The sequence below is a fragment of the Sander lucioperca genome, chromosome 8, assembly GCF_008315115.2.
Source record: "Sander lucioperca isolate FBNREF2018 chromosome 8, SLUC_FBN_1.2, whole genome shotgun sequence".
In the NCBI taxonomy this organism is placed as follows: Eukaryota; Metazoa; Chordata; class Actinopteri; order Perciformes; family Percidae; genus Sander; species Sander lucioperca.
In genome coordinates this window covers 32762508-32778690 of record NC_050180.1, presented here as the reverse complement: position 1 = coordinate 32778690, position 16183 = coordinate 32762508, and the positions used below count along the sequence as shown (strand labels likewise).

At 42.5% G+C, this 16183-nt stretch overlaps 1 protein-coding gene across 3 annotated transcripts in view; it reads left to right on the top strand.

The window, feature by feature from the left end:
* Positions 1–1642: 1642 nt before the first annotated feature.
* The window catches only part of ankrd44 (ankyrin repeat domain 44), a 41839-nt gene continuing 27298 nt past the window's right edge, over positions 1643–16183 (top strand). For all 3 annotated transcript variants that reach the window (XM_031298907.2, XM_031298983.2, XM_031298824.2), the window contains exons 1-2: positions 1643–1894; positions 12122–12205. In XM_031298907.2, the coding sequence (XP_031154767.1) occupies positions 1868–1894; positions 12122–12205 (111 nt within the window). In that variant the 5' untranslated portion in view covers positions 1643–1867. The remainder of the gene's footprint in view (positions 1895–12121; positions 12206–16183) is intronic.

Sequence of the window (16183 nt, the reverse complement as noted above, 5' to 3'; positions counted from 1 at the left end):
TACTCAAATAATTATTTCTAGCTTTCAGCTATCAGGCTCCTCTCCTGTGGAACCAGCTCCCAATCTGGTTTCGGGGGGGCAGACACTGTCACCACTTTAAGAGTAAACTTAAAACTCTCCTCTTCGATAAAGCTTATAGTTAGGGAGTGAGGAGTTGCAGCGTTCGCCTAGACCGGCGGGGGAGGGTGTGTATCCACAGTCATGGCGCTCCCCCTCCCTATCTCTGCTTCTCCCCATAGAAAGCTTACGTATATTTAGGGAGTAAGGAGTCGCAGCGTTCGCCTAGACTGGCGGGGGAGGGTGTGTAGCCACAGTCACGGCTCGCAGCCTCCCTAGCTGCTTCTCTGCAGCTCTTATGCGGTTATAGTTTTAGCCTGCCGGGGTACCTCCTTTGACACACTGAGCTTCTCTCTCCTCTCTCTTTCCATCTGTGTGTATCCATGTCCCAATGCTTGTTACTAACCTAGCTCTGGGGAGCTTATTCCCCGGAGTCCTTATGTTTTTTTTTCGCACAGTATGTTTCCTTGGATCAGGATGGCACCTAAATCATGGTGGCAGCTGTCGCTGTGGTCCTGCTCTACGCCCTGCTGTGCCCTATTACACCCTTCTACGCTCTGCCACATCCTGCCACGCCCTGCTGTGCCCTGCTACGCCCTGTAGCACCCTGCAGTGCCCTGCAACACCATGAACTACTACAACTACTATTTCTAGTCATTATCTTTATCGTGACTACTATTGCCATTGTCCATCACACCCCCAACTGGCACCATCAGACACCGCCTACCAAGAGCCTGGGTCTGTCCGAGGTTTCTTCCTAAAGGAAGTTTTTCCTTGCCACTGTCGCATTTACGCACTTATGCATGCTCTTGGGGGAATCACTGGAATTGTTGGGTCTTTGTAAATTATAGAGTGTGGTCTAGACCTACTCTATCTGTAAAGTGTCCTGAGATAACTATTGTTATGATTTGATACTATAAATAAAATTGAATTGAAAAATTGAATTGAATTATTCTTTCAAATTCTGCTCCACAATCTTTCCAAGTGTAAGGTATTTTATTGTGTAACCTCTCAGTTGAAGGTTAAGAGGAAGTCACAATAAAAGCTCTAATAAAATACCGTACGTAACGTTACCCCCGGAATACAAGTACCCTGGGTTGGGAAACACCGTCGAATTTCATGCACCTTGATTTATTACTTTTGGAGGCTGCTGTCGAAAATGTGTTGTTCCCTCTGTGTCCAATGGAGGGCAGCAGCGAGGAGGTGCTGGTTGTTGATGCTGAGGAAGCAGCTCCTCCACTTCTGCATCTGAGAGGAGGAGGAGGAGGAGGCGGGAGGAGAGACAGGCTCCGACTTCCTGTGTGATCTCCGTTCAGCTGAATTCAGCCTGGCTGCTTCTCCGGGAGGGTTGTGGCTTTACTGACCGGGCAGGAGGGAGGCTTCTGTGGGTAGTGTATGGCTCGGAGAAACGCCTGGGAGCTCTGTGCATCACCAGCATCAGCAGAAACGTTAGCAGCAGTAGCAGCGGCCATACATGTGGATTGTTTTGGGTCAAACCGTTCCTGCTTCCCCGCCTCCCTGCGACTCCCGAGCGGCCGCCTCTGCTCCGCAGCGTCGCCTCAGATAGCGTGAGTGGAGCCGGGCTGCTGGCCCCTGGTGCTCGCACCCGGCCTTCATCACCATCACCCGCCGCTTGTGTGTCTGCTACAGAGCTACGAGAAGCCTGCTACAATCTGCTACAGCTACAAGTCCAGCAGGAAGTCCGGAGGAAGGAGAGGAGGATAAGGAGGAGGAGCGGGGCGCAGCATCGCACCGTGCATGGTGCTGCGGTGTCGGAGGGAGTGGATGAACAGCCGGAGCTGACCCAGAGATGGCTGTCCTCAAACTGGCCGACCAGGTAGACGTGCTAGCTGTTAGCTTAGCATCTAAACAGGCAACATATTTGACGCTTCATCCCACTGCTGTTTGGTAGAAATTTATTTTTAATGTCTTTGTGTCGCCACTTTAGGCACAATTGAGAGAACATAAAGCACATTTCTCTCCTGCAAACCGAGCACAGAACACATTCATAAAGCTGCACAAAACTGCACGTCGTTAATGTCCTGATTTTGTCGGTATCATTTTCGGTGCTCTGTTAAAATTAGGACAGCCCACTTCACTTACACTTCCTGCTCTGTCTTTTTCCGCAAAGCATCAACGCTGCAAACCGCAAAATATCCTCAATAATCAAGATTTATCTGCAGCTAAATGCAGGTTTATGTCTCCATCAGGGCTGAAATGTGGTGCACAAATTAGTGTTTCATGTGAAGGACCAACAAATGCATAAAAAAAGAATCAATTTCTGATAAGATTTCATGCCAAGGAGACATATTTGAGAAACAATCTCACCTCAAGGTCTATTGAGTTGCAGCTCTGGAGCTTTTGGTAGTAAAGCTCCTCAGCAGAGTTTCAATCTCACTTTTACACTTAAACATAGACAAATGGTCTTTAAAGTGTGCACAGAAATTGAGATTTGAACATGTACATCTTTGGTGTATGCTGAGGAAGAAAGCTGGTGGAAAGCTCCAGATCAGCTACTAAATGGATCTTTAGTCAAGGTCAAGAGTGAACCTTCATGCTCACATATCTGAAAGGGTTTAGATTTGTTCTAGAGCTGCAACTCATTTTTCATTTTTCATCTACTCACAGATTCCCATTTCTATTAATCAAAGAAATGCTTGGTGTATAATATATCAGAAAATAGTGAAAAATCGACTAACCGATTAATCGTTGCAGCTTTAATTTGCTCTACAATGCCATGACTTTTTAGGTAAGGTTATGATCCTTTCCTGAAGTAAAATTGCTAATACCAAACTGAATAGACTTCATTACAAGTAAAAGCATTCAAACCCTTACTCAAGTAAAAGTATGTTTTAGCAAAATTTACTAAACGCAAAAGTAAAATGTTCCCTGTCAGTGTTTTCCTCGTCTATCTGATGTTTCTGAATTTATATTCCTGCTGCATTCATGTGGATGTTGCATTTTACTGCTGTAGATGTTTTTGTAGAAGGTTTTCAGCTTTGTGATGACACGTTTTTCAGCTGATCCGAGAGGCTTTTTAAAGACTTTATTTAGCTTAAGAAGTCGGAGGATTTTCTCAGTTTATCGCAAACATTCAACATCAACACATCTGGAGATACATGGTTTTAAGACTGTCCTCCCCTGAAAAACGCTCCCAGACGTCGTTTGTTCAAGCAGCAATTACGACCTATATTTACGTTTCTAGTGGCAGCGCCCTCTGGCGCCTGTAGTAGTTCTGATGGGAGCAAAGGAGGAAGTAAGGTGACGAAGTGGCTATCACCAGACCAAGCTCAATCTTTTAAGATTGAACATTAGTCTGAGGAGTCTGCTCTGTATTTTCTACTGCACAAGAGGCGTGATCAACGGGCATAGTTCAAATGACTCTGTACGCAATTGGATAGTCCTTCAACCAATCAGACCAACGATCCGGGTGACGTAGCAGCGACAGAATTCGGCCCGAGCCCGACAAGTAAATTTTGATTGACAGCTTTTTAAATGTTTTTTTTCAAATGTGTGCACGCACACAGCTTTTTTTTTTGTGCCTTTTCTCAAGAATGAGATTTATAAATTTTTTAACATCATTTATTCATGACTAACGTAGGCTATAGGCCACTTGGAAGTTGGAACAAAGAAATAAAATAAGTCCTCCAGAGGCCAGCCTCCGTTTCACCTCCTCATCATCCATTTTCGCGCTAATCGAAACGCATCACCTGACCGCTCATTTACCGCGCAACCCGGAGCGCAAGTGTAAAATGATAGAAATGAAGACCCGAACCCGACAGATCTCAATTTCTATCAATCGAGCAAAGATCTTCAGCTCTAGGATAGGGAACAAACGACTCATATCGTCGTATGGTTTGGAGGACTTGTTTTTCACTGGACAGGAAGGGGATGAAAAACTGTCATCTGTAAAGAAACTAAAGCTGTCAGACAAATGTAGTGGAGTAAAAAGTACAATCATTCCCTTTGAGATGTAGTGGAGTAGATGTATAAAGTTGCAGAAAATGAAAAAAAAACTCAAGTAAAGTACAAATGCCTCAAAATTGTACTTTAGTACAGAACTGTAGCTGACATCTGAAGAGAAAGAAGACGTACTGGTAGAAATCCCTGATCCGACGCAGCCTCCTCAGTCCATACAGTATTTATCAGATCTGTCGTTAACTTCGAGTAGGGGAAGAACAGTTTTTTTTTTTTTTTATGTAACTCAGAACTGTGGGACTTCCTGTTATTTTCAGACAACACGCTGATGATGATGATAACTGGATGCCTCAGCTCAGCAGACAGCTCAGCAGGCATGGTATAGAGTTTTTTTTTTTCTCTCGCTGTCTTTCATCATGTGCTGATCAAGAGCGGGTCACATGGAAATGAAAATCTTATCTTAAAATTTGAATTTAACCTACGATAGTAAATTATGCTCAGCTTGTTTGTCCTGGTACAGGGAGACGTTTTGCAGGTACAGATGTTTTCCAGAGATCAATCTGGTAAAAAATAGATGTAAAGGTCTAAGTGGGTTTTTTGTGCAGCTCTGATGTCTTCAGTCTTTTTAAATAAGCACACGTTGCTGCTTGAGCTGCATTTACTCAAGTACTGTACTTAAGTACAATTCTGAGGTTCTTGTACTATGCTTGAGTATTTCTGTTGGAGCTATTTCATTGGCCTCCAGTGTGTGACGCTGGGGGTAGCCCAGTTTACTTAAGTGTGGAGTAATTGTGACAGGTGTGTTGCACGCATCGAGGTCGAAACGAACGTGAGAATGTGTTTGAGTTATTTTGTTTAGATTATAGTTTTGTTATAATGTAAAAAATAAACGGATGGATATATCCAACTTAAAATGGCAGATTTCGGACAATTATTCGAGGGACAATAGAAGTTTTTTTTTCTACACTGGATTATACTTCTACTCCACTTCATTTTGGGTGCAAATATTGTACTTTTTACTCCTCCACATTTATTTTAAGGCTTTTAGTTACTTTGCAGATTTTGATTATCAGCACAAAATATACATCAGCTAATAAATAAATACTCAACATATCTCTACGTTGTACAGTTAAATGCTTCGTTGCCCCGTCGTACTTGTCATGTGACATAATAAATAAAAAAATACTTTAGTTAAAGCTATAGTGCGTAGTTTCTGTCTCCCCCATGAAGAATTCTAAGTAATGACACATGATACAAGCCTTCTGTGATCGCACACTGCCCCCCCCCCCCCCCTCCCTCCACACAGTTGCTAGTAGCCAAGGAGGACACGGAGGATTAAAAAAACATGATGGACTCTTCAGAAGAGGTCATTATCTTCACTCAAGTTTCTGCACGGGAAAGTCACCGGACGCCACAATCTTCTGAACATAGTCATACTGAGAAATACAGAGAGAGTTGTGTGGAGCTGATAGTCTAAAGGCCCTGACACACCTACCCGATAATCGGCCGTCGGACAGTCTGGCGAGGTCAGTGACTCAAGTCTGTTTGTTGTGTTACGTGCCGTCGGAGGGGCCGTCGGCCTTCGTTTTGGCCGACCTGACTTGCTGGGTTGGTGGGCGGGCAGTCGGACTCAATGACCAATCTGATTGGTGGAGTGCTTACCTGGAAATGACGAGCGGGATGAGTGACTGACGCCTCTCAAAATCTGACGAAAATCTTTTTAAACTGACCTTTGTCGATCTGAAATGAAGACGGATTCAGCAACTGCGCGGCCTATTCCTCGCTTAAAATGTTTTCAGAAACACGTTTCAGGGAACTTTTAGTAAAATATGAGATCGTATTTCGAACAAGGGTTGGTGTTCGGCTGGAGAAGCCAGACCCACGTGACGCGTTCGTCATTTCTGGTTTTAATTTTTTTTGATCGACAATACAGATTAGCGCCACCTGCTGTTATGGAGACGTATTACGTCTCGCGCACGCGCAGAACGTACGCGCCGCTTCGGTGTGTTCCGAGGCACTTTTTGGACCTCGGGGAGCCGACTGATCAGTCCGACTGCCTTTTCTGCCGACGGTCGGCCGTTGGGTTGGTATGCGTCAGGGCCTTTAATTAGCTTTGTAGCAACTCATTTGGCAATGGCTTGAATGTAGCGAACGTTTATTAATATCAAAAAGTTACGTGCTAAAGCTTTAAGTTATTTTTACACATATTGATTTTTAACCGATTTTTGGCCAATCACAGGTCATTTCAGAGAGAGAGAGAGAGAGCGTTCCTATTGGCTGTTCTGCGCATGTGTTGTCCGTGCGACAGAGAGGGGAGAGGGAGAGATGCAGGAAGAGCTCTCACTCTACTTTAAACTGTGGCATTTTTTTGCTTTCTACCCACTGCAGCTGTAAAGTGATGAACACAATAAAGCATCAATAATTATAATCCAGTAACATATAAACATCATTCTGCATAATGAGTACTTTTATAATAATCTTTTAAGAAGGGACTTAAAGGAGACCGCTGACTCAGCTGACCTGATATTCTTTTAGTACTTTGAGTACATTTTGATGCTAATACTTATGTACTTTTACTTAAATGAAAGGACAAAGTATCTCTACACTATTGCTGCTACTTTTACTTAAGTAAAATATCTGATCGCTTCTTTATTTTCTCCTATTTTTATGTCAGTAATGTATGCATGCAGAGAGACGTCATCTTCCCACCAAACAGAATACAAAGGAAGCACAGGAAGTTGTTGACTTTTGACTTTCCGGACGCGAGCGTGTCTCTGTAGTGGATGTGCGCATGTACGCTTATCAGATTTCCTGTGTTTTTTTCTCCTTATTTCTGGTTTTTGACATTGGCTTCCTCTATTGTCTCCTGTGGCTGTTTAAGGCAGGTGAAACGTTCAGAGTTTGAGAGAGGGACTGAGGGGAATAATGACTTGCAGAAATAGTGGAGTTTTGATTTGGCGCTTCACTGTTAGGACATCCGAAATGTGATGTTGACCCCGAGGGGAAGGAGATGAGCCCGTTAGAGGCCTCAGTCAACTAAGGCTATCCTCGACTAAATAAATTATTAGTCGACCAACACTCGGACGATTTTGTTGACTAATAGATTAGTTGATTTAATCGACAGATCTGTAAAACTGAGTTTCTCCTCAAAGAATCATGCAAAAGCGCCACTTTAAATCTTCTGTTTACCAGAGATGGGCTCATAGGTGTGTAGGAAATAAGTTATTCAGCATGAAAAAAGCATAAAAAAAGACTAATCTCCTAAATGAATCGTAGTTGGCAAAGACCAAAACGACCGATTTGTCGACCAATCGACTAAATCGAGGGCAGCCCCACAGTCGCCTCCGGCATCTGAGGAAGAGATGGAGGGAGACACAAGACAGGACGTACACAATGTGTTTGTGCGTTGGACATGACGTTTATGTGTTGCAGGTTAGCCTGTGTGTGTGTGTGTGTGTGTGTGTGTGAGATGAATATAGAGGTTATGTGATGGAGGAAGTTTGTGTAGGATAAGAAGAAAAGATCACTGTATGTTCTTTTGAGACCCTGAATCAGTTCCTTAGAGCAGTGGTTTTCAAAGTGGGGTCCTGGGCAACGTTTTCCTTCACTAGCACTACAACTACTACCATTGTACTTTGGTACAATTTTGCAGTACTTGACTTGAGTTTTGGGATTTTTTTAAAGATATTTTTTAGGGCTTTCATTGCTTTTATGAAAGAGCTAGCCTGGTGAGACCGTCCTGATCTCGCGAGCTCCAGTTTTCATCTCGCAGATCAGTCTGGCATGTTGAGACAGAGAAAATTTGGAGCCGTTCGCCAAACGACCGACCAATCAGCGTTGGTTTTGAGACGGGTTTAGGTGTGACGCAACGAGAAGCGAATGTTCAGTCTAAACAACATGGGGGCTTCCACGGATGAGCGTAGCTATCGCGCAAGTTTTATCCGAATTAGAAAGTATTCCTTCATTGAAAGAAGAGCAAAAAACAGCACTGGAGGCTTTTCTCGGAGGAAAAAATGTTTTTGCTCTTCTCCCGACTGGTTTCAGCAAGAGTTTGATATATCGTTGTCCTGATTGGTTGATTTGGCCCGTCTATCACCAACATAGGTGGTGATAGACAGATGGTTTATCCAATCAGCTAACCAGTATTTTCGCCCCTTCCCAAAAGTTCTCCAACGGAAAGTTCCCAGATGGATATGCCGAGCAAATGTGAAGCAATCCATCTGGCGGAGTCAGGTTATGAAAGAGCAGGAAAATGACAGAAAAGAGGAGAGAAGTAACGCTTGGTTACTTAACAGAATCATTTAGAACAGACAAATTACAGTTTAACATTTTTGTCACACTTTTGTTCGTGTGTTTTTGGTTTTGTTAAGGCTAAAAAAGGATACCACCATCCAAATTCACATTCATAATAAGGAACAAAAATCTTGACTGACCTGTCGTGCCTATTTACGGTTGCTAAGCTATGATTGTACACACTCTGTTTTGGGGGTAGGTTTTAGCATTTGCTTATCACAGAAATGTGGGTTTAAAGGTCCCATGGCGTTAAAATGTCACTTTATGAGTTTTTTTTTAACATTAATATGAGTTCCCCCAGCCTGCCTTTGGTCCCCCAGTGGCTAGAAATGGTGATAGGTGTAAACCGAGCCCTGGGTATCCTGCTCTGCCTTTGAGAAAATGAAAGATCAGATGGGCCGATCTGGAATCTTCCCTTTATGATGTCATAAGGGGAAAGGTTACCTCCCCTTTCTCTGCTTTGCCCGCCCAGAGAATTTGGCCCACCCATGAGAAAGAGAGAGACATCATGGCTTGAAAATGAGCGAAGCATGGCAGTTGGTGAAGGCCACACCCCCCCCCTCCACCTTGCCCCCCCTCTCTCCTCCTCAATAGCATTTAAAGCTACAGACACAGAAATGACACATCCTAAGGAAAGCTCATTGTGGGACTGGCTCTAGTGGCTGTAATTCTGCACCAAGGCTGAATTTCAGGAAAGAGACTTCAGATACAGTATTAGGGGACCACTAAGGCCTATATAAAAGAGACTTCAGATACAGTATTAGGGGACCACTAAGGTCTATATAAAAGAGACTTCAGATACAGTATTAGGGGACCACTAAGGTCTATATAAAAGAGACTTCAGATACAGTATTAGGGGACCACTAAGGTCTATATAAAAGAGACTTCAGATACAGTATTAGAGGACCACTAAGGTCTATATAAAAGAGACTTCAGATACAGTATTAGGGGACCACTAAGGTCTATATAAAGAGACTTCAGATACAGTATTAGAGGACCACTAAGGCCTATATAAAAGAGACTTCAGATACAGTATTAGGGGACCACTAAGGTCTATATAAAAGAGACTTCAGATACAGTATTAGGGGACCACTAAGGTCTATATAAAAGAGACTTCAGATACAGTATTAGGGGACCACTAAGGTCTATATAAAGAGACTTCAGATACAGTATTAGAGGACCACTAAGGCCTATATAAAGAGACTTCAGATACAGTATTAGAGGACCACTAAGGTCTATATAAAGAGACTTCAGATACAGTATTAGAGGACCACTAAGGCCTATATAAAAGCATCCAAAAAGCAGCATGTCATAGGACCTTTTAATAGGCTGGATTTTGTATGAATATTTGACCATTTTCTTGATCTAGATTTAATAATTTCATTTATATTTTTCAATAGTAGTTGTAATCTCTTGTTAAGTTGCTAAGTGTCAGTTACAAATACAGTATTGCTCAACAATTACTGTAATTTATTTTCATACGTTTTGATCCCCAAGCATATTTTTATTATGTCTTAAAAGTCTTTTGATAGATCTTCGTCAAATGTTAACGCCAAAACCAATACTGGCTGATGAATTCCAATTTTTATAATTCTAAAATATTCATACAGACCTTAAAAACACTGTTATGCGTTTTAAAGGAAATGTTTTCATTCATGCTTACACTCCCTAAATCTGCTTTTCCTTTCTTGTGCCAGCATCCGTCTCCCCGAGTCCCCACAGCGATCACAGCTCTGTGACAAGGGGCCGCTGCCAGCTGAGTGTTACTGCTGAAGACGGGAATGTGTGTGTGTGTGAGCGCATGTGAAGCACTTAGAAAGAAATGCATAGCTAAAGAGGCCATATGCTGCCAAGCGTTGGCTGCTTCTTTAAAGGCACAGCCCCCCACTTTTCTGCTCTCCAGCTGGGGCCTCGTACACTTCTCTCTCTCTCTTTCTCTCTCTCTCTCTCTCTCTCTCTCTCTCTGTCTCTCGACCCTAAATGTGTCCTTCCTCCCTCCAACTCTTATCACTCTGCCTCAAGTAAACCCTGAATCAGTGCTTAACAGCTTTGAGCTTGTGTGAAAATGTGGCTTATCACCAGGAGAAAAAACAGTGAGGAAGGCGAGTTGCGTTCTGGTTTGTAAGGTGGCTTGAAAGAAGAAAACATCAGTTTAACATTCAGAGAAACGGCGTATTATTAGAACGCCAGGTCCACACTGTGGGGGAACATTTCAAACACCTTCCTGGCCTAATGGTTACCTGGGTAACCTGTGATGTCATGATGATGATGATGATGATGATGATGATGATGTGGCATTTCACCAGAATTCAATTCAAGGGAGAAAAACAAAAACAAAAAAGAAAACAGGTCCGATGAGGAAGTGGTATCATTTTGTTTGAACACGTGTGCTCAGTTTTCTAAAGCAGAAGTGAAACGCTGCTCCGTGGTTCCTCTCGCTCTCGTTTCTGAGAAGGAGAGACTGTGCAACAGGAAGTGAGGCAGGAGGCGGCAGAAAAACACACAGGAAGTGAAGTGAGGCCTTCCTCTGTTAGACGTGATTCATCAGTAACGCATTGAACCTGCAGCTTACGTTTCTGTCTCTGCAGAGGCCGTCACGTCGACTTTTAGTGTTTTTAAATGATCAGTGTGGTCTTTCTAGATTAGATTTCCATATAGAGCTCAACAGTGTGGTTCTGACAGTAAAACCCCTATTCATTTTCTCCGTAAGGATTTTGATTATTAGCCATCATGTCTAAACCATTCAAGGTGGACTGACCACGAGCTGTGAGGTTGTGAAACAAAGGGTTATGTCCCTGTGTAGAAGCCACAAGTCTGTATGAAATCAACCTTGTTTTAAGTTTTTTTTTTTTTTTTATTCGCAATGTCACGGAGAAATACTATAGTACCCACAAACCTAAGCGTAACAGCGCCATCTCTGATTGGTGGGCTTGTTGTTACCATGGAAACGTTTACTGCACCCGCAAACCTGTGAACAGCTTGCGAGCTGTTACCACTGAAGTCTGTGATGATGAGTTTCTGTACACAGTCTTGTACCTTTTGCCTTTTTTTTTTTTTACTTAAGTACAGTACTTGTACTGTAAATGTACTTAGTTAAATTCCACCATTGCTGGCATGTTGGCAGGCTTTTTTCTTTACCCACGCCTGCTTCTGTTTACTCTAAAATCCACAGTATAGTGCTGATTGACACTGTGTGTGTGTGTGTGTGTGTGTGTGTGTGTTTTTACGGCCTCTATTTACCTCATATCTGTGATCTGGTAAAGAAAATAAGGGCTTTACAGACATGACCTCCACACGATGCCCTTCATTAAAGCCTTTTCTCTGCACAGACATTTTATTTTTATGATTTGCATCTACAAAGAATCTTCTACAACAATAGTTTCTCTGTATGGAGGAAAATAAATATTCCGCTCCTGTCTTTTTTATAGTTAGAGAGAGAGTTAGAGATTCACTGTAAAAGAAAAAGAAACGTCCTGTTGGTATTAAAGAACATTTTTGTATACTGTGTATAAGAGGCTACAGTCTCGTAGTAGCTCCAGCTTTTATAAACACAGCAGCTTAAAGTTAAGCAGCTGCTCACACGCACACACACACACACACACACACACACACACACACACACACACACACACACACACACACACACACACACACACACACAAAGAGTTATATACCGTGGGAAGGATCATGCTCTTGTGTAACGTCCAGGAAATATTTGTGATTTTGTCATGTCGCTTCACTCCCGATGAATTCCCTATCGCTGTTTAAATCGATCCTGTGTATTTATCTGTTAGAGTCTGACATGTTGGCTCTGGTCATGTGTTGAATCTTCTTTCTTCTGTCTTGTTGTCAGCCTCCTCTCATCCAGGCGATCTTCAGCGGAGACCCTGAAGAGATTCGTATGCTCATATATAAGTCGGAAGATATCAATGCTCTGGTGAGGACACAAACACACACACACACACACACACACACACACACACACACACACACACACACACACACACACACACACACACACACACACACACACACACACAGGTGTGATCTATTGGCAGAAACAAAATATAATAACTAACTTACTCATAACTAATTTATCATGGGTGTATAAACACCTGAAACTAGAATTGTTGTGTTTTCGTTAGCTTAAAATGAACTCTTCATATTTACATACTGTAGGGAGCAGGTGCTCTTCCACGGAGCCCGCCATGTTGCACCATCATGTTTCTACAGTAGCACAGAACGGACAAACACCGGCTCTAGAGAGGGCCTATTCGTGTTTTTACCTGTTTTTACCTGGAGGCCACCGCAGGGTCTGCTACACGCTTGGGAAAGGGCAACCTGCAGCCTCACTGCAATATGCCATAAAATCCTACACACTGCTTCTTTAAGAGGTCCTACAATCCTAAAAAAAAATCTTGTTAAAATATATTTAGATTAACCCAAGACAGTTCTTCTGCATTCTGTAAACACATACAAGTCATGTTTACGAGGTCTAACAAACGTACTGGGTGCACTTCCTTATAAACCATTCAAGTTCTACTACACGCTTGGGAAAGGGAGGGGTGAGCGGAGGGGTATTCAGTTGGTTTCTATCTGCAACCTTACCTTTTTAAACTTAAACTATAGCCCATTCCCTCATCTGTCCACCAAACCTCCTCTAACAGCCGGTACTTCAAATGCATTTAGAATTTTTGTTTTGCCAACCAGTTTTTCACTATTCCTCTTGCAAATTTCTTCCAGTTTGTTATTAAAATCTTGTTAAAATATATTTAGATGAGCCCAAGAAAGTTCTTAATCTCTTGTTTGATTTTTACAGAAGTGCACTGCATTCTGTAAACACACAAAAGTTATGTTAACGAGGTCTAACAAAAGTACTGGGTGCACTTCCTTCCTTATAAAACATCTGCAGAGCTGAGATTTAAATACTGCATTGTAGCTCCTCTTCTTCACTTCCTTTGCTGTATGCATACATCTGTAGCCCCTTGCACAATACAAACAAAACCCACTCATAATAAGAACATACTCTATAGTACTACTAGTGGTCAAAAACTCCACAGGGTACCTTTTTAAATGTTTTCTCATAGTCACAACGTCTCTGCCTCGTAATTTCAATTGAACATCTCATAATTACAGTATCTGTAACATAGAACGATGAGGGAAAATATCTCATAATTACCTGATCCACGTCTCGGAACTGGACAGGTTGTGCTAAATCAAAATTACAAGTCATATTACGAGATAATGTTTCTGCCACAACTCACCAATGCATCGTGCAACACATGCACTGCACAGCAGTGGCCAATGCACTGCACTGCACTGCACAGCACAGGCCAATATTAAAAATCACAGATCATAAAAACGCAATAAAGTCCGAAGGCTTATTTCCATTGTGTAGTAAGTAAAACACTTATCACGCCACAAGACAAAACCGCTCAACAACAGACAACAATTGCAGACAATACAATCAACAAAATAACATCAGGTGGTGTGGTAGCTATGTCAACGTGCTTCTCTCTTTCTTGCTCATAAAAGGTCAAAACATCTAGAATTGAAATTGAAAATGCTACATGATACTTTGTAACCATTTCTTTAAGGCCACTTTAAACGTGCTCAGTGAAATGCTCAGTTTCGGATTTGTGGACAGATTTTTCCACTGTACTGCTGCACTGTCAGTGGTGGTACTGTACTTAAGTACATTTTTCACGTATCTGTATTTTACTTAAAGGTGCCGTAGGTAGGATTGACACGCTGTTAGACACCCCGTCCCTGATTGGTGCATCTGAACAGGGAGCGGTGGATTTTTGCAAATCTCACTACAGGCTGTAGGTGGTGCCAGAGGAGCCGGATTTATTTTTTAAATGACCTGCTTCATGTAGTTCTACTGGAACATAGGGTCAGTTTCAGCAAATATGACAGAAAGTTAGTTTTATAAGTCGTACCTACTGCACCTTTTAAGTAGAATCAATTGTGCATACTTTTTTTTTGCATATTACCATTTTTAAAATGGTAATATGCAAATAAGATTAAGAGAATAAATCGTTATGCAAGTACTTTTACTTTCAATACTTAAAGTACATTTACAATCAGGTACTTTTTACTTTTACTTAAGTAGGGTTGTCATTGTGGTACTTCGACTTTTACTAAAGTAAATATGTTTGTGGTTATTTGTACTTTTACTTAAGTACTGAGATTCGGTACTTCCTCCACCACTGTGCACTGTAAACAAATGTGTTTTTAAAATAAAACCCTGGCTCAGTGGAAGTCGTCTTCAGGCCCCACTTCCTGTTGGAGCATGCGCCCAAGGGTGAGGGGAGGAGCGACGCAGGTCAGGAGTGAGAGAAGCCAAGGTTCAGAGCGTGTGTTGTGTTTATTTACATCATATGGGTATAGATGCATAGCACATGCTTGTACTCGAGCAGCACAGGATGTAGGCTCTCTGCTGTATTTAGTCTCCTGTGTCTGGCGATGGTCATTCCCACGTCACCGTCATTGTCGTCCACTTTAGGTGTGTTTTTGTTGGAGAGGCTGCACTCGGTCCAGTCACGTGGACATGTGTGGTGGTCTGGACTGGTCTTGGGCTGACTGAGAGGAACAATGGATGTGTTGACACTGATGTTCCCTGTCACTGATCCTCAGCTCATCATCTGTGAACTGATATCACAGCCTCCTCTGTTCCGTGTCATGGTGGACTCATGGATCACCAATATGTAACATTCCAGCCAGCAGTGCATGTGTGAAAGGGCAGGACTTTTTTTTTTGGTGCCTTGTAAACATTTAGCTGTGAACGACTAGGGCTGCAACTAACGATTATTTTCATAGTTGATTAATCTTTTGATTATTTTCTCGATTATTCGATTAGTTGTTTGGTCTATAAAATGTGAAAAATGTCGCTCAGTGTTTCCCAAAGCCCAAGATGACGTCCTCAAATGTCTTGTTTTGTCCACAACTCAAAGATATTCAGTTTACTGTCACAAAGGAGAGAAGAAACTAGACCATATTCACATTTAAGAAGCTGGAATCAGAGAATTCTTACTTTGTTTTTCATTAAAAATGACAGAAATCGGGGCGACCTCTAGCTCACCCAGTGAGAATGTGCGCCCCATGTAGGCTGAGTCCTTTGCAGCGGCACGGGTTCGAATCCAACCTGCAGCCCTTTGCTGCGTGTCATCCCCCAGCGCTCTCCCACCTTTCCTGTCTATCCACTGTCACTCTGAAATAAAGGGAAAAAAGCCCCCAAAAAATAATCTAAAGAAAAATGACAGAAATCGATTATCAAAATAGTTGGCGATTAATGTACTAGTTGACAACTAATCAATTAATCTTTGCAGCTCTAGACACAACTACTTTGTTGTAATTGATTTTCAAGCACCACATATAAAAAAACACTCAGTTACTGAAAGCTTGGTCAGATTTCTTGTGTTATTAACTGATTTTGAAGAGTGTGTATGGCTTTTATAGGAAAAAATGTATTCCAGCTCACTGGTGCCCTTACCTGACACACCAGATAGCTTGTTAACACAAAATCTGAGAAGCCGTCATTGGGACACTGTTTGGGAAAGGGCCGGTACTTTCAAAAAACCTAGCTGGTGATTGGATGAACCATCGTCCGCCATTGCTGTTTTGAACAAACCGTCGCGGCCGTCACAGTCACGTAGTCTAGCTAGCTGTCTGGATTTACCCTGCAGAGATCTGAGGAGCAGTTAACCATAGTCCTCAGAAATCCACCGCCAACACAAAGAAAGAGGAAGGTGACGGACATCCGGCCGAAATAAGGGGCATCCGGCGGAATTTTCGGTGGCTACGGATCAATCCCGGAAGTGGAACGTCATGGATATAGATTACACACAACTTAACCGCGCCCGTAGCTGCCATTAGGTCCTCACCGGACGCTGATTGATTTTCGTGCCATATG